General features: G+C 44.2%; 2 protein-coding genes across 2 annotated transcripts in view; one reads left to right on the top strand and one right to left on the bottom strand.

The window, feature by feature from the left end:
* Positions 1-247: 247 nt before the first annotated feature.
* DNAJC11 (DnaJ heat shock protein family (Hsp40) member C11) lies at positions 248-23,149 on the bottom strand. The gene is made up of 16 exons (XM_056331856.1): positions 23,017-23,149; positions 19,317-19,446; positions 17,070-17,143; positions 15,828-15,929; positions 10,548-10,676; positions 9,729-9,851; positions 7,899-7,972; positions 6,732-6,921; positions 6,260-6,345; positions 5,701-5,817; positions 4,519-4,674; positions 4,146-4,215; positions 3,969-4,026; positions 3,151-3,293; positions 2,555-2,684; positions 248-1,915 (listed from the first exon to the last, which is right to left on the bottom strand). Exons 1-16 carry the CDS (start codon positions 23,086-23,088, stop codon positions 1,890-1,892), a joined length of 1,680 nt encoding a protein of 559 aa, XP_056187831.1. The 5' UTR covers positions 23,089-23,149; the 3' UTR covers positions 248-1,889.
* Positions 19,799-23,219, top strand: part of CAMTA1 (calmodulin binding transcription activator 1) — a 325,176-nt gene continuing 321,755 nt past the window's right edge. Inside the window, exon 1 of the mRNA XM_056331855.1 lies at positions 19,799-21,956. The gene's annotated coding sequence lies outside the window, so the exon portion shown is untranslated. The remainder of the gene's footprint in view (positions 21,957-23,219) is intronic.

Genomic DNA, 23,219 nt, shown 5'->3' with positions numbered 1-23,219 from the left:
GCTATTTTGCATTTGCTTAAGCAAAACTTAATTCTCAGTCCTCGCCTGGGAGTATTTTGCCACGTCCTAGTCACTACGGACCAGCTCTCACTCTTGACCATACACTTTATGTAGTGGTAAGACATGAAAAAAGAATTTCTGGTAGAGATTCCTGCCCAGTTCAACTGTCACACATACAAGCCATCAACAGAAGTCAATAAGCAGGACGTGACAGAGGGTGCAGTTACATTTACAAAACCTGCAACTCTCGCTTTTCAGGAGTTTATTTTCAAGAGTGTCCCACAGATGCAAAGGGAATGTGGGCTGCTTTTCAGCTGAATATAATTTATTGCACATTTTACATTTAATTTCTTATCAACAGAACACTGATTGCAAGTGAAATAAAATCCTGCACCAGGAGCTGCTCACAGCTGAAAGGTTTTGCTTGGCTTTTTTTGGTGGTTTTTTTTGTGTTTGTTTTTTTTTTTTTAACTAAAACAAATTCATCGTATAAACTTGTTTTTTAGAAGTGGGGAACACCTCTTTCAGACTGACTCAACTAAGTCTGCTTTTGGAAATCTAATTCTGCTACAATGACTTGAGCAAAGAGAACCACAGTTGCAAAGAAAAAGGGGCCAGGTACGTGTTGGGAAATGATTTATGGTAATAGTTGTCAAGAGCAATGATGCACTGCTGGCACAGGTTGGGGTTCCCCCCCCCCCCCCGGGTCTCTGACATGGAAGCAATGAAGGCTGTTCTAGGACTCACCAAGAGCAGAACCGTGACTAGGAAACAGCTACAATTATTCCTTTCCTCTATGAAAAAGCCTCAGTAGCGCTGATGGGCACAGTGTGTAGTAGATACTACAAGGCTGCTGTTCCCATCTGCTGTGTCACTAGAACAGGACTGCCCTTTCTGCTGCTAAATCATTGGCATGGCTTCTACGCAAGGTTAATCCAATGGATTTATGTCATAACTGGTGCTTTTTCGAAAGGGCAGCTGAATTTTATGTTTTCAGCGTTTTACCCATTTGGCATCTCTCCTCGCTTTGGTCTGGTTTACTCCTATAACCTACGTTCCTCTTTTTCCTAGAAATAAATTAGATGGGAAGAGACAGCTGCAGCATCAGAATTGAAGGAAATAAAATTGCTGTCCTTCTGCCCCACTTGCTTTCCTCTCTTCTTGAAAACCGTGATAGTACATGGTTCTAGGTGGCAGAAGAATTAGTAAGAATATTATACCTCGTGTCCTTGTCTGGAATAGCAGTGTTTGAAATTAGCAGCTGGACGGATTCATGCTGAAGAGGTCCATGTTACTACAAAAGGCAAAGAACTTCATTCCAAACATACCTGTTCTTAACAAGTACATTTCCAATACAGATTTGAGATGGAAAACCATCTCTGTCCTCTTTTCAACAAAAGGATTTGCACAGAGGACTTCCAGGAGGTGGCCAGAGAACTTAACTTCCCCTCAGGAGCAGAAAAAGGTGTGTTACCTACCCCAGGAAGTATGTGGACAGGTGAGAACAACACGTCTTCTTCCCTGCTCAGTGCAAGAAGATACAGGTGAGACTGCACAAACGGACTGTGGCCAAATCGCAGCAGGAAAGAGCTGGCTGCGTGGCGGGTGGTGCTCACTGCCCTCTCGCGCAACCTCAGCAGAAAGCACTGCGCATTCAGAGTCACGTTGCTTTATTGGTTACTGAGCCACAATTCAGAGAAGTATTGCCTTGGTGCCACCTGGAGAAGCAGGTTCTCTCATTTTGTCTCTTAACATAACCGGGAGGACACCACCTGCTATACGGATAGTAAAAATAAAAATGTCTCTGTTCAAACTTGTAGCGTCCGGGGGAAGGTTTTGCCATTTCTGTTGACGCAGGTACTGTAACGGAACGCACCGCTCTCACCAGTTTAGCCATCTGCATCGATTCTGTGAGCTGTCGGATGAGAACAATACGTGGATGCATGCCCCTTCTGCTGGACGGGAGGCATCCTAGCTTGAACTTACCACCGTACCAGGGACAGATGGGAACATTTCTGGGCACCAATTAACCACGATTCACATACACCTCCAACATACTTAGGGAAGCTTTGTAAGTTGGATATGCCTCTGGAATTGGGACAGAGTAAACAGAGGTTTGTGCTCCTTAGCTGACCCCCAGGCCTACGGGGGTGCCAGGAAAACTTGTCACTAGCAGATACCAGTTTCACAAAATTAATCTGGCAGGGAAAATATTTTGGCAGATGGATAAATGGGGCTGAGGAAGGAATCTGGCTCAGGCCTCCAACTTGCCTCCATACATTCAATTTGGTCCTCAAAGGACAACCCAATGCTGTGAATTGCCCAGCAGGCACACCAGCAGCTGGAGGGGGCCTCTGCCTCCAACTCCAGGTAGATGTATAAGGTTAGATGGTATAAACAGCTGCTGTGGTGCTGCTGAGCTCTTTTAGGTCACTCGTGAGGCATTGCAGTAACCCCAGTTCTGAACCCCAGTTCCGTGTGCTTCACCACACAGGGCTGCAGCGATCCTTTACTGGTCCCTGAAGGAAGAAGCAGGGCGGCTCTTGCTACTTACATTGCTTTGGTATCCTAAGGGCCTCGTTGTCAGCTGACATCACTTGGTGCAGAACTCCTCGGAACTGATAAAGCACTTTCAAACTCTTCTCCTCACCCACGCAGGGGTCGTAGAAACCTGGAAGCCCAGCCTTGAACCACAGAAGGACAGACTGAGCATCAGGGAATGGACTTTCACAGCTCCTCAGCTGACCAAAACCATCTACTACTGCCAGAACAAGGCATCATTAAAAAAAGGGAGTTTTGTTGCCAATGAGATGAGACAAGAAGCTAAGGAATTGCCTCCACAGTGGCAAGTTCTAAATGAAGAAAAGAGTGAATCAGGGGGTGGGGAAGTTTCTGGTGCACAGCTCCAGTCTGCAACACACACTGTCCCAGGGACAGTGCAAATTCAGAGATGCTGTTTCTTTGGCACTGGCAATGCCCACAGAAACAGAAGTCCCTGGAGGTTTACATCACTTGGTATGTAAATGGCTTCTGTACATTGATCTAGAGTCACTAGCTTCAAGCACACTGGAGAAAACGCATATGGTTCAACAGAAATTGTGCCACATGTTCGAGCCCTTGAGTCTGGGCTTTGACAGAACAGCTACGTACCTTGGATGCCTCTGTGAGGATGAGTTTAGAGTCTTTCACCAAGCACTGCAGGGGCACAGTCACATCTATTACTTTCACCTTCTCATTCTTCCTGCTGTTGTCATTAACAAACTTCCCATACCAAGCGTTCACTACAATCAAACCTGCATTTCACATGAAATCACAGATGTGATGAGAGGTTTCCCACCAACAGCTAGACAAGACACTGATGAAAAGACCATCCCAGCATTTTCCCTTGCTTTCTATGATATTTAAAATCTCCTTGCCTAGACCCACGCTTCTCAAGACGGAAGAACATTTCTACTTGGCTGTTTGTTAGCAATCTTCAGCACTAGGACAGAGTGACATGACTTCGATGCCACACTGATGTGGCAGTCTAAGTGGGTGCCAGCTCACTTCAGAACATTCTCTCTTGGAAATTGCTAGCAAACATCAGAAAGCAGATTTCAATTATGGGCCAGGAGCAAACTGTGTAAGCTAGAGATCAGTGAAACCTAAACTTCAGACAAGAACTTTTGCATGTATTTGCACACACACCCCTCTTTTGTGGAGAGGCGATTCCAGACTGTTGTCTTCACCCTGCCCACAGCTTATCCCAAGATAACATTCAGTGGATCCCTACCACGCTCAGACACCATAAAGCTGAATTGTAATTGAACACCCCCACTACGCGTGCAACAGCGATTATGCTGTGCTTCATTAGGAGAGGGAACGAAGAAACGGTATTTTGCATTTCCCTCCCTCAACCACCCAGCCTTTGTTTTGTTCCTTCCTCTCTCCAAATTTACGGAACAAGTAAATGGTGCTGTAATCTTTACCCATTCTGGCTTCCTCCGCTTCAATTATCCTCCGGACAGACTCTTGCATTAACCGCACCTGTCCCAACACAAGAGGCAGAGCAAAATCGAGCAGTGTCAGACACCATCCAGAAGAGAAAAGCTGGAGTGAAAACACCTTCCTTTAACTAAGGGGAGAAAGTTACAAAAAAGACTCACCGCAGCTTCAGCCTCCTGCTTCTTCTGGAGCATGTCACTGGCTGTACTCTCCCTTTGCTTCTCCAGCTCTCTGGCATAAGGAAGTCAATATGACATCAGCTCTACACAGTGGTGGGGGTTCAGCCCCGAAGTGGCAGATGCCTACTTACCCAGCCCAATTACAACTGACCCCCAACCCAACACAAATGAGCTTGGTTTTAAGGTTCTTCCCCACCTTTCAAGGTATTTTTGTAGGCTTCCGGAACTCAGTAGCACTGATGATGCAGAGGACCACAGTGCCTTAGCTGGATATTGCAACCTTTGCACCAGGCTCTCAGAAGAACCCGAGTGGGACTTCCCAGCTCCAAATGTAAAAACAGTCTTGCAAGCTCACCTCTCCTTTTGTGCCCTGAGGTAGGGTTTAATGATTAGCCTATGCATGGCAAAGTAGATAACTAGAGGTCCCACGGTGGCATAGAATACAGCACTGGGAAGCAGCTGATCTGTTAAGTGGACAGGGAAGAAGTAGGTCTGGCTAGCCCTATTCAACCTGGAGAAAAAAAAAAAAAGAAAAAAAAAAGGTAAGAGGAAATGCAGTGTTTCATGTACTTGATTAAGTACACTTAGCAGTATCGTATGCTGCTGAACAACTGCTGAACCAAAGGAGATGTGAATGGTGAGCTCATAAATGTGAAAATCCAACAAAATGAAACAAGACAATGGTAAGACAGACAGCTGACACCAACCATAGCCAGACTTCTATGTAGCAGACATCTCTTGAGACAGTACCTGACCATTCTAAAGTGTTCTTTTTTTTTTTTTTTTAAAAATCTTAGAAGAATTTATTTAGTCATTAATTTCACCAGGGACAGGGACCAACATAACCATCAAAAGAAAAAAAAATGCTTATACAGAAAGTCTTTGTGCACAATACTGGTATGTGCCTTTAAGGAAGGCATACATTAATACTCTTTTGATGCTTATAATAATATTTATTTTAGAAAACATTAGTTTTCTGGGGATCAAGTTCTTCGTGGCTTTACAGTAGTTTTGGCATCCTGGCACAGCATCTGCTGGCACTCATTAAACGTGCACCACAGTACATGAACCCTCAAAGAATTCTGCCCCTCTCTGGGAATTGCATCTGATTAATAGTAAAATTACCTAATTAGTTAATGGTAATTCAGTAATTCCAGTATACACTTGTGTACAGCATTATAAAACCAGAATGCAATCAGATCCATTTCTACTATTTCTACTATTTCTTACCATAATGCTCCGAACCTCACTCTAAGCTGTTATTTTCAGCCAATTTTGATGCGTGCTCATGCACAGACATGCAGACACACTAGTCCTGAAAGAGGCGGCTCAGGCCCAGAGTAACACCAGCAAAAGGCACACCGCTTCCGACGGGCACCGCTTGTGTTAGAGGTGAGGGCAGCTGCAGCCTTTTGTAGTGATCGATCAATATACCTGTATTGCCCTAAGACTGGGACCTTCCCACCTGAATATCAGAAATAGAATAATGCAGGTTATGGTCAGCCTCTGCAATCTAGAGTTGTAATCGTGAACTGACTTGATTTTCAAAGACACTCCTTGGGGAACACCAACACTGACGGTTGCTCCTAAAATGCTGTGTCTGGAAATCTTCCTCTCTGCTCCATACTCCACTATGGTCCCAAAGAAACCCGCCCTAGAACGACAGAACCAAAAACTGGTAAGACAGGGAAAACTTCTGAATTTCTCTTTCCCGAATCCTGTTCCCCAACAAGCAAAACATGGAAATACATCTGTGCTCAGCAGGTGTTCGCTATTGGAAGATTCACTGTGTACCTACAAGATAAGATTAGCCTTTGCAGTTTGTCAAGAAGTAAACAGACTAGAAGGACTTCCAGCTTTCTAATTGGTGATGATGCAGAGGTACCACACACAAGTATTTTCAGTCCCACTTATTCAGAGGCACACAGAGCTAAGCCTCCAAGACATTTACCTCAGCATTCACCAGATTCAATCAATGAAAAAGCACATTCCCAAAGACCACAGAAGCATTTGTGTGGAACCTGGAAGCCTAAAACAGCAGGAGACGACCAATTCTTCAGGCTGTGAGCAATGTGAATTTCCTCTTGCACACTTACTTGAGAGAACCTTTCACTCGTGTTTGATCCTCATCCTGAAACTTATGCTGATAACTGACCATCATGAAAGAATGGGGGATTCCCAGCTGAAACGCAAGAGAACAAATGAATGAAAATGTTCCCTCAGCACCACTGAACGTTCCCCCCAATTTCCTTTCCTATCCTTTAAGTGGCACAAAAAACGTAACGATGCTTGCCGCTTACTTGCCACAGCCTGCAATCTCTGCAGTCTGTGTTGTGCGTCCTGACGCCAATCCAATCTGCCCCACACCAGATATGACAGTGTTTGGTGCAGGGCTGTGCTCTGCCAAATGCAGCTGGTTACCTATGTACCAGGCTCACACGAGGCAGTACCAACCGCTCCGTTATCCTCTAGTCCCCAGGCAAAATACTGCCGGGACAGACAAGCCGAGGCACCTCACTCCCCTGGGGTGGTCTCGCTGTCCCCCGTGTAGAGCAACAGGACTCTCACCTGTAATGCCACAGTGAAATGGCTGGTTTTTGTATCCCGGACAATACTAGTGTTCATGGCTGACTGGATGCCCCACCGCCACTGCAAGTACCCCATGGTGTTCTTGTCAAGGTTGCGGGCTAGGACCGTGGTGAGGCCTGGGCGGATCCCGCGCGATGAAAACTGCAGGGCACAGTTTGTAGTGATGAAACTAGGAGAAATAAGGACAGCCTTATCAGTGATAAAACTCGGGCTCCCAGATGGCCTCAAATTCCTTCTCGCCCAGGAGCCAAGCTGAATATGCAGGGACTACCCTGCAAAGAGCACGGTAGTTTCAGGATTGAGACTGTACTGACCAAAGCACCGCACAGAAGAGCAGGCTCATGCCCTAGTTTATTGGTCTGTGCCACAACACTGCAGCCAGCGCAGCAGGCTACCTTTCAGCCTTTACCCTTCTTGTCCTAGGCAGATAAAGTCCTGGTCTTCCACAGAGGTGGCACACTCAGCTGCTAGAAGATAGGAGCCCTGATATTTAATAATCATCAAGCATCAGCTCCAAAACCCAGCATTAACGGATTCTACAGGGAGCAACATTCCTGCATAAGCTCTGAGGAATGGCATATTTACTAAATTAGAAAATATAAAAAGAAGAAAGTCCACACCAGCACCTATGATGGTCTAACATATGTCTTCAATCACAACCCTCACCTTGCACTCTCCTTTGCAATGCGAGACCTCTATTCATTTGTAAACAGACGCCAGGATAGTGGCAAATCTGGCACCACTTCCTAAAATATGACATATCGTCTCCTCTTTTGCTGACAGAAACTCCATCTCACACATGGAAGCTCCAGAAGAGCTCCCCCAATTTTTGTTCTGCTCCCAGAGGGGGTTGCTTTGATTGTGAGGTCACTCTTAAAGTATTATGAATCATGACAAGATCAAATACAAATCTAAGGATGTGGAAGACAGACCTTCCTTAAACTGGAAGTATGAAAATGGAAGACACTAATGCACAAAAAGAATACAAGCGTCTTGATCAGTACTAAAGCATGACCTTAATTCTAAAGAAGAAATACCTATTTTGTAGGACAGAAAACAAATCCAGAATTAACATGGAAGAGAATTCAAGCTGTTTAGTTCCTCAGTGTGCAGTGTTAATCATTAGATCATTTTTCTAATATTTACCATCTTGGTGTAAGATTACGGAATATCTTCAGACCGAAGAGAGGTCCCTGAAGGTCTCCTGCTCCAAACTCCAACTGTTTAAATGCACAATGCCAAATTGTTAGAAGAAAACACCTTTTACAACAATGATGAAGTACTTCACAAGTGTCATTTACAACACAGACATTTTACAGATCTGAGTAACATTTACCACATCAGCATACTCTCTTTTCTGCTACCTTTGCCCTCAGAATAAGAGATGTCTCACTGAGTAGGGTCATCGTGAGTAAAACAAAGCCAGTTCTGTGGTGCTACAGGCTACTACTACGAGCATCTGCTCTGGGTGCTCCAGTGCAAAGGGAGAAAACACCTCCCTCATCGCCCCACAATGGCAAACAAGGCTTAGCTGCTGCTGTCTGAGGACAAGCGTCCTTCCCAGGACAGCCTCACAGTAATGCTGTCAGTTCTGCTGCGGCACCGTCTCAGTGTCTGCAAAATGCGCCCGCTGCTTCATCCCCCAGTCCGGGTGACTTCCAGGGCTGCCAGTCAACATTTATTTGGTGCTGTTCGGTCTCATTAACAGAAGCAGTTCTTGGACCTGACACTTCCTATGACAAAATCTGCACAAGCAGTTCCTACTACATCTGCCTCTCCCAAATAAGTTTATTGCACAGGTTTTAAAAAAACCTTTTTAGTCAACTGGCTCATGACAATATCCAGAAGCTCCTGTATGTCCTGGCTTCAGCTGGGATAGAGTTTGTTTTCTTCTTAGCAGCTTTTGCAGTCCTGTGTTTTGGATTTGGTGTGAGAACAAAGTTGATAACATGCCGATGTTTTTAGTTGTCACTAGGTAATGTTTATACTAAGCCAAGGACTTTTCAGTTTCTCACTGATAGCTGCTCAGGGACTGGCTGGGCATTGGTAAGTGGGGGTGAGCGATTGTATCATGCATCACTTGGGGGTTTTTTCCCCCCTTCCTTTTGGATTTTATTCCTCCCTCCTTCTCCCTCCTTTTCACTGCAATTGTTTTATTACTATTTTTTAAATTTTATTTCAGTTATTAAAACGTTCTTATCTCAACCCTTGAGTTTCACCTCCTTTTCTTAATTCTCCTTCCCATCCCTCTGGTGGGGGTGGGGAGCGAGCAAGCAGCTGCGTGGTACTTAGTTGCCAGCTGGGGTTAAACCACGACACTATATTACCCATATTATATCATGACGCAAATCAAATGCCTCCAGTCTATGAATTCTCAAACAAGAGGAAAAATCCCATTTCTCACAGGATGAGGAAACAGGTTAGCAGGACCTAGTGTGCAAAAAGGCACAGAAAGCAGCCAACTGCCAGCCATTGCAGCGATGCCATGAGCATCTCAAAGCTACAGGTCCAGCGAGTGCAACTTGCAGGTGGTAACATGGGACCTTCCAGCTGCTTAGATCATATCTGCCTGGGAGTCAAAATGTTTTCCCCCAAAACTTCTTCCCTTGTGAGCAGAGCAGTTTTTGACGTGAAGGCAAACTGTCACGCTGCCCTAAGGTGCACGCTCACAGCACCAGAAGGCACCCAAGAGCCTTCAGACAGTGAAATCAGAAAGGCTAGAGACAAAGGTAACACAAGTGAAGTACAAAATGCACAGCCAAGTGGAAAGGGGAAAAAATTAAGAAAAAACACAAGGTGTGGCCTTCCCTTTTTGTCAAATTCCTCTGAGAACTCCTTTTCCTACATTCTACAGAATGTAGAAAATGAAAGACGAAACAGAGCTAGAGTTCTGTAAAGGAAATAAATACTCAGTAACTAATCCAAGCAGCCTGAAATAGACAGGATAGAAAAATGCCTAACAGCTAGTACTCTTACCTCTCCCCATCCCTTGGCAGACGTCACTCGTCTCAGAGCAAGATTAATGGATCCACCTCCATTGCCATTCTGGGTGGAAAGGTTACCAGACAGTATTGCTGTGTCTGTGGCAGTCAGCGGTGCCTGAAAAAATGAATATATAGTTGCCAATTACTCTGATGCCAAGTCACACATTTAATGCATATTCTGCAAGGACATAACCATGACTGCAGAGAGATAGGAAACACTCCAGCTGACTCCTTGTCATCCACTGAGGCCAGGTTTTTGAACCAGACATGGCCACACTTGCTCTAAACTTTGTAGTTGAAGATCAAGTATGGCAAAATATGAGATAATTCTTACTGTACCAGACATCTGTGACACCTTTAACAGACCATCTTGAAGTCCTGACCCTGAGCTACAAGCCCTTCTAATCTTGCTAGCAGACTAAACTTTTTCGGTTCTCTGTACCAGAGGAAACACTCCCCCTGCTTTCCTTATCCACACCCTCAAAACTGGGAATCATTTGTTTTCATACGCTAAATACTCCATGTTTAGCGAGAACTAGACACATGCTTTCGATCATGACTGAGCCTCCCTGTGAGCAGGAAGGCAGGACTGCTGTAGCCTACAAACCAGCCACACAAACACAAGCTGAACAGTCAGCACGCCGTTCTGCTGGAACTGAGCCTCCTCTTCCCACCCATGCTGGTAATTGCATCCCTCCACAAATTAAGACGAGGACCCCCTGAGCAGCGTGTCGTTTTCCGTTGCTTGTGCGGTAGTGCCTCATTAGCTCAAGCCCTGCCCCACACCAGCAGCAGTGTCTGCCCTCCTTACCTCAATGGACTGGGATATGTGCATTTTGTTTATCTCAATCTGAGGAAAGCTGCTCCCAGGCACATCTTCATATTCTTCGTCATAACGATCAAAGAGGTCGGTGGCATCTATTCCAACGCTAATTGTTCCCTAAGGAACGACAAGTGGAACAAGTACTTAGCATTAACAAACATCCAAGACATACAGGCCAAATAGCTAAACCATTCTTGTATATGATTAATTTTTTTTGCCGTGTTTCTTGTTCTGCAATTACCTTTTCCACTCTAAAATGCATTTATTACACATTCAAGACAAACAAAACGGAATGATTACAGTATTCCAAAACAGCAATATAAATCATTAAATACACTGGGTAGAAGACAGTTTTTCAGCAGGAATGCAACTTGTAATACTAGTAGGTAATTTTTCTATTGTGACGCATGACAGAAATAGGTAGAACACACTTACACAGCAGCTTTCCTCTTCCCCCACAACTGACTCTGCTTTGTCAGTATCTTAAAGTTGAAATAATATATTTTAGGAATTTATTTTCCTCAGCAGAACTCAGCCAGAATTCCTCTAAATGCTTTCTTCTTATGAGTTATCTGAAAGAACTTAGTTTTGAGCTGCATCATCCACTTGCAACTGACTGTTGGTCAAAAATCTGGTTTTCCTTGTTTGTATCTTGCAATCAGAAAAGCTTGACAAAGACAGAAAATACTTACCACTTGCTAAAAGTCTTTCTCAGACCATAGAAAAGCTTACTCCCCCAAAAAACTAGGCCACAGCTAAACAGTCTGGCTACCTGCTGCTGTGCTCACTCAGACTAACTGCAAGAGTGGGTTTATTTGGAAAGGGCACAATTAGATCCTTGTCTGAGTCATATAACTTCAAAAGGCTTTGGAAACCTTCCCTATAGACCTATTAAACAGCATTCCAGCTCATATAAAATGTACCAGCTGCAATAAAAAAAAACCCCTCTGTGCACAAGCACAAAATGAACTCTGAGCAATTTGTATCAAGAAACTCAGTGGCTAGGTAGGTACAAAACCCACTCGCACAGAGACCAAGTATGGATGGAATAAATTCTTATTTCAATCTGAGCGAGCATTTTTCCTTGCTCATTCCACTCTAATCAAATGCTGAACCATAAATACAGGAAGAATTGCAGTGTCTGACAGGGCTCAAAACTTCTCCCTGGTTTGGCTTCCAACTTTATTTGCTGCGGAGATTCCAGACCTCTTCTCAATGTTTATTTTCTGATTTCTTACACAGCGAAAACTGGATAACTATTTTTACATGGGAAGGTGTGATTATTTCCAGGAGAACTCTGGAACAGGGGCTGTGCCCCAACTGTTTACAAATTTCTCTTGGCAGCCTGGCTAATTTCAAAGCAATTACGCTCATTGTTCTGTTTGTGGCAGCACCACGGATGAGCTCCTGCCCTTTATGCAGAAGACTACTTTTCAGGAACTAGTTGCAAAGTCACCTTCAAGGATCTGCTCTCCAGACGCTACACCTTCTTCGGTTTCAGCCCTCTCCTACGTTGTGCTGTTCCTTGAAACGAGGCCAAAATAAAAGCGAAGCAAAGCAAAACTGCCAACTGCCTGGGAAGTGGCGCAGCCTCGCAGTGCTCTCCAGCCCTCTGGAAAGACACGGAGTAGAACAGCCAGAGAGAAAGAGAAAAGTGCACAACCACTGAAATTCCAGCAAATGCACTCCGGAGTGACCAATCAAACATGTCTGAATACAGGTGAGCGTTTATTTTAGCAAGAGAGAACTATTTCCATTTTTCCCTGATGCTCTGCAATTCAAGGAAGTGTAAAACCCAAGATCAATGGAAAGAAAGGTTTTCCATGGGGAGTGCCACATTCAGTGCAGAACCTTTGCCAGACTGCAACTTTAAATTCCAAGTTAAACATTTTTAAACAAGGGATATCAAGCTGAGTAGTAAGCATGCTGAATTGGAATGGCAAAAAGACAGAAAATTGCGTGTTTTCAACTCAGACCAGAATATAAGCAGCAGTAAAGCTTGCTGAAGAGTTCGCACTTAAAAAACCCAACCGACCACCACTGAAAAACATCTTACTATACTATGTTTGTTTGTCTTGCAATGCTTGTACCCTTTGTCAAGATGCACCAAGGTTCACACACATTCCTGAAAATCAATGCACTTCCTTTCCATTATACTCAAAATGTTACGATTTCCTTTTTCATATCTACGAAATTTAGAAGAAATATCACTCCCAATGAAAAAAGGAAACACCTGAACCTATCCATGAAAATCCCTAAGTCCCATTCTGAGGAAAGGAGCATCTCTGCTCCCTCCCTCAGCAGAACTTCCACAGAGCTGCCTTTTTCTGAAGTGAGTGGTGGCCTCCGTGTAGACATTTCACCTCCCGCCAAGCAGGTGAAGTCACCCTCAGAGGTCTATAGATCCTGGCAAGGAAACTGGCTCGGGTGCAAGCACAGGAAAAGCAGCAGATGGTAAAGTTAAAAATATTCCCAGAGAACGACAGCAGCCCCTATGCCACCGGATAATAGAGGGGACCGCTGCCGCTTGCAACTCCCCATCAGCCACCTGCTCAAAGCACTGGAAATGAAAAAGCCCTCCCCAAAGAAAGAGCAGCAGGGAAAAAGCTGTAAAGCTCTGCTCAGAAGTCGGCGGTGCACGCACACAACATGCTGCAAAGCACACCAGCTCCACAGGGCAGGAAGCTGGGAACAGCACTACAGAACCATCAGAGTTGTTGTTATCTGATATCATCTTTTAAATATCACCTTCATTTTCCACCCTGTGAATATGAAACACAGTTTACTGATGGATTTAAGAGGTATGCCAGAGAAGAATATACTCCCTCCTTGCCTTTTTTCTTAGGGATGTACCTTCTGGAATGTGCCATATGGAAGCTGTGCCAGACTAAGCCTTGAGGGACTGCGTTTCTTAGATGTTGACCTTCCGCAGCAGGAAAATAACGGGATTTAATTTCTGCTAACAGGAAGTGGTTCTTCTCAAATCAAGGAGTGAACTTTTCAACCCTTCTGCATCTCTTTGAAAGCAAAAACAAAGCTCTAAAAGCAAATAATAGACTCAATTCGAAACCTGCCAAATTGCCTACATCTGGTTATTGCTCAACATTTCTGGTTAAAATGCTTTATTTTGCTGGAACCATTTTCTAGAACTGACAAAATGTTGGAAATTTTAAAATAACTTGTGTTCGTGTATGAAATGATCACAGCTGTGCTACCTAATTCCACAGGAACACTGCCTGGAGAGCCATTTCTATAGGCTGCCAATCAGCAATTGCTGTAAACACCCAGATGGCTAATTTTATCACAGGACACAGAGGCTGAGGCTCATGATGCAGCTCCGCTTTTTACTGCTCACTGCCACAGTGAGGCGCCCAGATAAAATGTCAAATTCCTGAAGTCACAGGGACTCGTGAGGTGGAGATAACCATTCCCCTCTCCAAGAATACGCTGCTGACCCCAATCACCCTCATCGCCAGCAGAGAGAGTTCAACTTGCCTGTTTTGTGGCATCCAGAAATCCCTTCCTGCCTGGAACAATGCTCTCAGCAGATACTCACGTAACACCTTACGCTTATTTACCTTTCCAGTACAAACAAGTTCTCAGTGTCTGTGCACTATCCATGACAGCCTGCTGACCTGCATTAGTCGATTTGCTTTGCTAAGACCAGCGCAGATCCAAAGTCTGCACCAAGGTGAATATCTCAAAACATTACAGGTCTTCTCAGATGGGCATTTTTCTGATGCAGTCTTAAGAGTTACTACACTCAAGCTTCTGTCCACTAGAAAACATTGTGATTTTAAACTGACCATAAAAAACACTATCAGTCTTCAAAACCAACAGTAGTTAATCAACTGGTAGTCTGTTTCTCAGGTTACAGAAGTTAAGTTTCAACAAGTCCACACATGAACGCAATGACACAGGAGACCTCCTCTTTCAAAGCCACCGAAAGAGTACAGACATCCGTGCTTCAGGATGCAGACTCTGTGTTGACTGCAAGCCTCCAGTGAGAGCTCTGGGGATACCCAGTTTTCCACCAAGAACAGAAGCATTTAAAAAGAAAACAAGTATTGATGTCTCATTACAGTTTATTTTTTCACAATGGAGAAAGTTTGTGTGCGTACGTATCTGCACGGTTACCTTGGGCTAGACAGAAGAAAACTAAGGCTACCCTACCATGGGGCAATTCTATACCACGCAGTAGAAACAGATTTCCAACACATTTCAAAAAACAGGTACAAACCAGACCCCAATAGTACGAGCAAAAAAACCCAGGAAAAATATAGATAAACTGAAGTATGATTAAATTTGGTGAGCATAGATGCAGCTCTTGGATTAACATTATTCACCGCATGAAAACCAAGAATTTTGTGATTCAACAAGCTGTGAAACCTGTTGGTGACAATCCTGACGAAACCCGGGCTTGCCTAGTGTACTTATCAAGCCCAGAGCCATCAAAGCCATTAGCACTCTGAACTGTCAGAGTATCCCAATTGCAGCAGGTGACAGAGGAAGCAGCGGTCAATCACCATCACCATCTCTCTCTGCCATCCCAATGCTACCACGAGGACATCATCCTCAGCACGGTTCTGTTCATCTTCCCTGAACAGCCAAGATTCAGCTGCGAGGTGAGTCATTTAGTACCAGTTTATGGCTGCTCAAACAGGCTGAGAGATGGGAATGGAATACCGGATGATTCTCATCCTGAGAGCGTGATCAAGCTTTCCTAAAACAGGCACTAACTGTGAAACTGGCAAGACCCCAACCCTGCTCAGGCTGAGTTTGCTCACTGAGCTGCAGCCGGAAGAGTTCTGCTACCCAGCTGGTGCGGGAGCTGCCTCGCATGTTTCATTGGTTTCAATGCTGCCTTTGATTATCTCCCCGCATTGTTGTGACACTACAGCAGTGCTGAAGGGAAAACCTGTCAGGTAACTGCAGGGAGTTTCATTTTCATTTGGAATACTTGGAAAGAAATCATAAATATTTCAGCGTTAGGTCTGTTTTCTTGGAATTGCCAAAAGAGGCACTGTGTTTCAATGAAAAAAAAAAAAAAAAAAAGAACTTTCAATAGAAGATTACTGTCCAAAAAATTAGCTGTTTTCCTTACATTCTCCAGAGAAACTGCATATTCAAAAAGGAAAAGTAACTCACAAAGTGTAGGCTTTTTACTGTAGGCCATTTACTGTAACCCCTCATCTAGGCTTCTCACACCCTGCACATTTGTGATAACTTACAGATTCCTCTTGAGACTAGGATAAAGTCATTGCTTACCTTTGGATTAGTTCGCTGCTGCAGCCTTCTCTCTTCCCTCTCTCTCTGCAAACGCTCAAATTCTTCCCTGATTTCAGCTGGAGTTCTCTTCCTTTCCACAACCTGCTCAAAAAAAAAAAAAAAAAAATTACCAGGAGAAGGATCTTCAGGGTACTGCACTGCTGATGGGACAGAGGTCCACTGACCTGGCTGCCCCTGCGGCTGCTGTGAGCCACTCTGCACAAATGTCAATGCTCACAGTTTGGAAGCAATCAGCTGGGCCAGATCAAATGGCAGGCATGAGAGAAAATCCTGTGCTTTGAGTGGAGGGAAACTGGTCTTTTTATTTCTTTTCCCTTGACAAAACCAGGGAAAATAGCTTTCAAACCACACGTACAAGATACTGCAGCACAGCTGTTACCAACAGCTATCCATTAACTTACTAGGTATAGACACAAAAATTAAAACAACTGAATGTTTCTGGCCTGAGACAAAATAAATACATGAGAGTTTTGTGGTTTTAGGCTATTGTTTACCTTATGTGGCTTAGGGAATGAGGGTTTTAAGCAGATATGGCTCTAGGTACAGATAGAAAGAGTATTGGATCTGGCTTTTCAAAATGAAATCAAGTCTGCCATGAGCAGCTCAAAAATGTCTGTTACATGCTGTCCCTGCTCCACATTTCTTGCTGCTAACTTCAAACTCGACGTCGGCACTGACCTGACCCAATACAATACCATTCTGCAGCAAGCAGCGTAGTGCAATCAACTTAAGACTGGCAGAGGCTAGCAAGGGGACTTAACAACAGGAAAGCCACAAATGGACAAGTTCCCTTTCCAAGTCCATAAAAACCAACCAACCAAAAAAAAAAAAGCAACCCCAAAAAGCTCAGAAAGAAAAAGTAATGTCAAACTCAGAGGCTAGCTGATGCTGAAAGAAAAAGTTTCAGGTGAAAAAGATGAGGCTAGATGGACAATAATGATGCATTTGTCTCAGACAGAGATGTTGCCTGTCATGGTAATATCCTATTAGGGAACTCTGAATGTCAGGTTTATTGCTCTCTTGTCAAGTGAAAAACCTAACTTTTCTTTGAAAATCCATCATGGTGTTTCAGCAGAGACAGAAATAACTAAACAAGGATGCCTTCAAACAAACAGGCATTTATTACCATCAAGGTGTCAGTGTAGCTCAATATAACAAGAATGTCAGATAAAGATGGGTTTAGTCAATTCCACTGGCCGTAAATTGCTAAATTTCTCTCACCTCCCATCCTTCCATTTCCAGTCCTCTCCTCCCATATATGTCATAGATGGCTCTGGTCTGTGGATCACTAAGCACTGCAAGTTGAAATCAAAAGAGAGGAGAGAACTCAGTTTTTGGTCTTCTCCTCGAATTTCAGACTAACATGCTAGTGTTATCTGGAATTCAAGCACAGATCCTGGAAACACGTTCTACAGTTGCATCCAATTTTTACATTAACTCCCTTTAACATTTTCACATGCTGTATTAACAGGACACACTTTCCCCCCCGACAAATTCCTTCCCCCCCCGCCCCTTACTTCTAAAATCAGTAAGTGAAAAGGACACAAAAGAGACATGCAGACTAACTGAATATACAGCAGGGGTTTTCAATATTGCTTTCTTTGACCTAGGGTGGCCTAAGCCCTCTAACAATCAATGGGATTATTAGCAATTCAGAGATAGTAGTCCCTGGAAACTTTCTGAGGAGGGATGACATTTACCTCTGTCTAGCTTTCAAAGCTTTCCGGTGCTTTGCTCCCTCTCTTTGGCCTTCCTCACCACCCCTTGTCCACTGACCACTTCCCACACAGTCTAAACTTGTGGGACATGCCAAGCACCAACAAGGCAATTTCCATCAGGCAGTTCATGCCTGGCCAAACATCAGCTAGAGTGTAACTGCAAAAAGGCATGTAGAATTTGAATCTCCCAAGAAGTCACCCAATGCAATGAAGAAAATAAAATATATGGAGAACAGCTGCTTTGGAAAAAGACTGCACATAGAATTAAGAAGAATCTTAGAATGTAAGTCATATTTAAATGCATAATTTCTCATACCAATCCTTCCTGAAAAAAATAAAACCCACATTAAAAAATCCTCAGTATTTTTCCCACTGGGTTCCAAGACCAGCTTTACCATTATCATATATTTCTTTTGACTGTGGGGGAACTGATGAGTCTTTCGGGAGCTGGATGCATATATTAAGGTAAAAAGAGGCTTACACTAGTAATTGAGCTTTGAGCTGAACTATCTGAAGATTATTGAACTTGCTAAATGTCACAGGCAGATACTATTTTTTATGAATTCTGATAAAATACATCTTGTGTCATGTGATATTAAAAGAAGGAAGAGGAGGGAGAGAAAATAGGCAGGAGGTGGGGTGGCTTATTTTCAAGACGTCAAAATCTTTTGCTTGTAAAGTATTACACTCACATTTGGTACTAAACGAGCAACAATTTACATATACATTGCCACACAGAGCCAAGCAAAGCTACAGAAATCAAAGGGAAAGCTGACTCTAATGTAAGACCCACTCACCCCATTAAAATTAAATTACTGAAGCATCCTGGCTTTTTATTCCCTACGCCACCAATGGAAGATCTTCTCTGTTCTCCCCAGCAAAAGCTTCCATATGTCCTAATCCCTAACTAGGGACAACGTAAAATAATCCACCCATGTTCATGTCCAGCCAGACGAAACAAATACTTATCATTCAGAAAATGTGAGCGCAAAAAAAAAATGGTTTTAGCTCATCTTTGAGGTTTAATAGAGGAATATTATTTATTCATCATTTTGCTTTACCTTCTCTTTAGGCTACAGGACCGGGCACCTAGTTTGGTGTTTTGTAGTGCAGAAGAGTCCTAATCCACTTGCATTCCAGGTGCCTCTTACGACATGTGCAAAAATGCTCCAAGCCAATTCTAATGAATCACTTCCTTGTGCCTCAGTTACACTAGTATTACCTATGGGTTTAAGTAAATGAAGGCCTAATACAGAATATTTTTAAAGGGCTTTGGCATCCTTGGATGAGAAAAAACCCTCTAATGACTATGAATCCATTGTCCTTATCTCAGTCTTAGCATATGGAAGAACTTGCTGAACATCAATGGACACTGTAATCAGGTGATAAGAGATCAGAACCTCAGGATGCATCAGTTCAAAAGTAAAATATGAAATTGTCTTTCTGTTCGAAGCTGTTCAGTCTTCAGTCTCTTAGAGGAGAGCCTTTTCAGAAGTAAGGGAAGTGGTGAAAAGACTATTTAAAACATGCAGGAAATAAGACAGAGACTCCACATGTCGTTCATTGCAGGATTTATATTGCATTGCTCCTCTGATTTACAGGACAGAAGCAGGAAACAAAGCATTGCTAAGTATCAGCAAATTTAATTATTACTTTGTAATAATATATATAGTCTTCAAAATGCATAAAGACACAGCCCTCCTAGAAAACCCCTGAAAACAGCTTCTGCAAACTTTGGACTTCCACTGACCTTCATACGCTTGGTGAACAAGGTTAAACAGGCGCTCAGCTTGTGTTTTGAGCTCTGGGTCTCTGTGCTTGTCTGGGTGGTACAGCATACACAGCCGGCGGTAGGCAGCTTTTAGCTCTTCCTGAGAGGCCTGTGAAAAGCAGAAAAAATGAATTAAAGTACAACCAATGCTACTGAAAAAAGGCCATTCACAAGATCAGCCCTGAAAGAGAAGTCCATCAGCTATTACATTACGCTAGTTTTACTTACCCAAAATCAAGAACGGACTTTTGTTTCATTACATAAGTTAATAAACTGTTCAGTTATACACATCAGTATTCCCCACACTATTTATAGTACAACAAGTGACAGCAACAGCTCATCAGTGTATACCTAGGCATAAAAACTAAAAAAAAAAAAAAAAAAAGGCAAATACACAAGCCATCTGTGTTCATACATTATTTTTATTAGGCAACTACTGTCTCCTCAATTCAGTGCAGAAGAGCAAGAAAAAAATAAAGTCACCTCAGGATCACACCACTCAAAACCAGAGGTATACTTCAAATTCTACTTGTATTTCAATCTCAAACCCTCAAGTAGATACTGTAAAAGCGCTGACTTTCCACAGCAGTAAAGGTAAGAAATGCAAACATACAGTTTTATACTCATGCCCTCATTGCTGTGCTGCCTAGCACCTCCCTTCCTGTACAGCAAGGACTCTGTTGGGCTGTAAGAAATGAAGGCACCCGCAAAAACACACTCACCTGCAGCAGATGGATAACCAGAAGAACAGCATGTCACTAAATGCATCAAGAAAAAAACCCAGCCCTGTTCTTGACCGCAACCACCCTGGAATTTCAGCCGGCACCTGGCCTCATGCCAAAGACATGTGGTGGGAACAGATTTCGGATGGCTCTTTCAGAATTGACAGAATAAAACCCCCGCTCTTCCCATTATCATCTCTCAGGAGACAACCTCACAGCAATATTATTTTTTGACTCTGAAGAGTCCTGGGCCCTTTCTCATCTCATTCCTGCAACAGCCCTTGTACTGCAGCAGCTGTCTGTTCCCTGGGGGCTGGTTAACACCCATTTAGAGGTGCAGTTGCCAAAATCAAGCAGAACTTCCCCAAAAGGTGCAGGCAGCACATGCAGCTTCACAGAGCTACCAACTGGCCAGTTCCAAAATTGTCCCTCCCAGCAAGAATCGGTTTCTGGGGCAGAGGAAGCAGGATGCCGCTTCTCCACACGAGGAAAAATACAAAGAGTAGAATAAGCAAAACAGCACGAGGGGTTTACTCGCTGGCCTCCTCCAAGCAAATGTCATCCCTTTTATTACAGCCCCGGGTTCTAACAGACAGGAATACAATGCCAGCAAGCAAGAAGGGGGCACCTGGAAAATGACTTTCCCTAACAGAGTTTAGAGACACAAATTCCATTTACTCTTAATGTGCTTCAGTGACTAAAGCCTTCACAGTTCCCAAGCTTCCACTGTGGAAACAAAGGCCCTAAAAACTCATTTCTTAAAATAACGTCTTTTGTCCAGCTTGTGGTAAGGAGGGTCTGGGTTTTTGTTAAAGGAATGCATTCATTTGCGTACCAAAACTAGAAATCCGTTGGATTTTGAGGACAACTTAGAAAAAATGTTTTCTTTGCATGCTTGTACTATTTCACATTACTGTTTCTAAATGATACAGCAAAAGGGGACCTGCCAAATTTGCTGGCCCCAAGACAGTAAAGGCAGCTATGGATTAGCTTTTTTCTTTTTACTACCTTGTGCTTTCTTGGACATCAAATCTAAATTCAACTAGGAAGGCAGGGGAACATACAGGTTTAAAATGGCATTCTTTAATCAAATTAATGATAAATGGTTTAATGTGCTATTGATTATATAATAGAAATGAGCAGTTTCATTTTTCATGAATGCCACGTTCAATAAAATGTTAGATTGGGCATTTCATCATCATTGAATAGCTCAGGTCATTTGTTCAATATTTCATGAGCAATAGCCTCTTAGAAACCGCTAAAGAAATACTGACATCATTTCAAATTGCAATGAAATACATAAGTCAGTAATAATCATATGTAAGTTACATTTTTATTACCAAAATTCCGGGCAAAATTAAAAGGCATCCCATCTCCATGCTTGGGGTTTAAACAGCTTCCTTTAACCTCTCAAACTTCCCACCACATTTTTAGTGGACTGAAATCTATAAAAGATTAAATGTTTACATACATGCATACACAAAACCTGCTGCTTGGCAGTCTTACTCTCCTCATTGGGGCTGCAAAGTTCAGTGGTTAACTATTATTTTAAGCTCAGCTGCCACATCACACAAAGTTGGCTCAGCATACAGCAGTGCAAGTTCACTGCATTCCACCGCTCGCGCAGGATAGTACAACTGAATTTAATTAGCAAGGGGTAATTAACAAAGCAACTACTACTCTCAGTTGGAACTACTCCCTTGAAGACCATTTTAACTTGGTTTCCAGCTCCCTGCTGTACCAAACCCAAATGTTTCAGTCTCTACCGAAGAGCTGGGAGCCTAGCTAAGTTAACGATTAAGCCTTCGCTGTTAAATCTCCCAAGCAGTGGCAGTCCTCGTTTGATTTCTGCCTTTCTTCCAACTTCTACGTCTGCACACTGCTGACGTTTGGGAGGGTGAGTTACAACAGCTGTTGAGTGATCTAAAAGTACGGCCCACCGGCTTTTAACAAGGCCGGGGCCAGAGTCGCACGGAAATTTTTCTAAAAAGAGCATGGTCCATTGCACGGCATTGGATCGTTTCACAAACAGGGTGACTGCCGCACCTCTTCCCTTCAGAAATGCAAAAGATTTCCACAAGCGAGACACAGGAGATCGCCACTGCGGCCGTAAGTACTGACATGGACTCCAAAGATAAGTTTTTCCAAGGCTGTCAGACTGAATTGCTTCTAATGTTTGAACTCCTGTTATATGCAGCAGTAGCAGTTCAACAAAGGCCGCCTGCAGCTCAAGCTGTTAACATCTAGGCTGACGCATGTGAACAGACAGCAGTGAAACACGCAAAAATCTGGTTAGATATACACACATATAGACATATCTGGTGTATATATATACACACACGTTGTTACTGCCTGCGATGGAACAAACTACAGCACAGTTTATACATTCAGATCTTTAGTGATTTACCTAATTAAGACTATAAAACAAAAGTAGTTAAGACTAAGATCCATTAAGCTCCAAGCTGTTCTAGTGGAACAAGGCTGCATCAATTAATAACCTTCTATTCTTACAAATGCAATGAAGGATGACCGACGCTCCTTTTTTTGACAAGAGAGGTGTCATGCAAAATTTCTAGGGGTTTCCAATGTGGAAGCATTTGGGAAGCACCCACAGAGGAAGGAGCGTAGAACCGGAGAGAAGCCGGGGCCCAGGCTGCCGCCCGCCCCGGGAAAACACCCCTCAACCGGGCCGAAAGGGAGGGGAGGCCCGGCCGCCGCCCCCGCGCCCCCGCTCCGCGGGCAGCGCACACGGCCCCCGCCGCAGCCGCCGGCCCGGCCGCCCGCAGCCCCGGCTCAGGCCGCCGCCGCCGCCCGCCTGGGCACGACGCAGCGGCCCAGCCCGGCCTGCCCGAGGCGGGCATCGGGGTCACGGCCCGCCCGGCCCCGCCCCGCCCCGCCCCGCCCCGCGGCGGCGCCCCGCCGCCCGCCGCCGCCCGCCGCCCCGCCGCCAGGCCCACCTCCCGCCGCACGTTGAGCAGCGAGTAGTAGTCCTCGTTGTCCGGCACCTCCTCCCCCAAGGCCGCCGCCATCTTCCCGACCTCTCACCCCGCGCCGCGCGCGGCAGGGCGGGGCGGCGGCGCGAGAGCGGGAGCGGGAGCGAGGCGCGGGTCTCTCCCTGCCGCGCCCCCTGGCGGCCCGGCGGCCCCAGCGCCTCCGCCCC

The sequence above is a fragment of the Falco biarmicus genome, chromosome 3, assembly GCF_023638135.1.
Source record: "Falco biarmicus isolate bFalBia1 chromosome 3, bFalBia1.pri, whole genome shotgun sequence".
Taxonomy (NCBI): Eukaryota; Metazoa; Chordata; class Aves; order Falconiformes; family Falconidae; genus Falco; species Falco biarmicus.
This window is presented reverse-complemented; position numbering and strand designations above follow the sequence as displayed.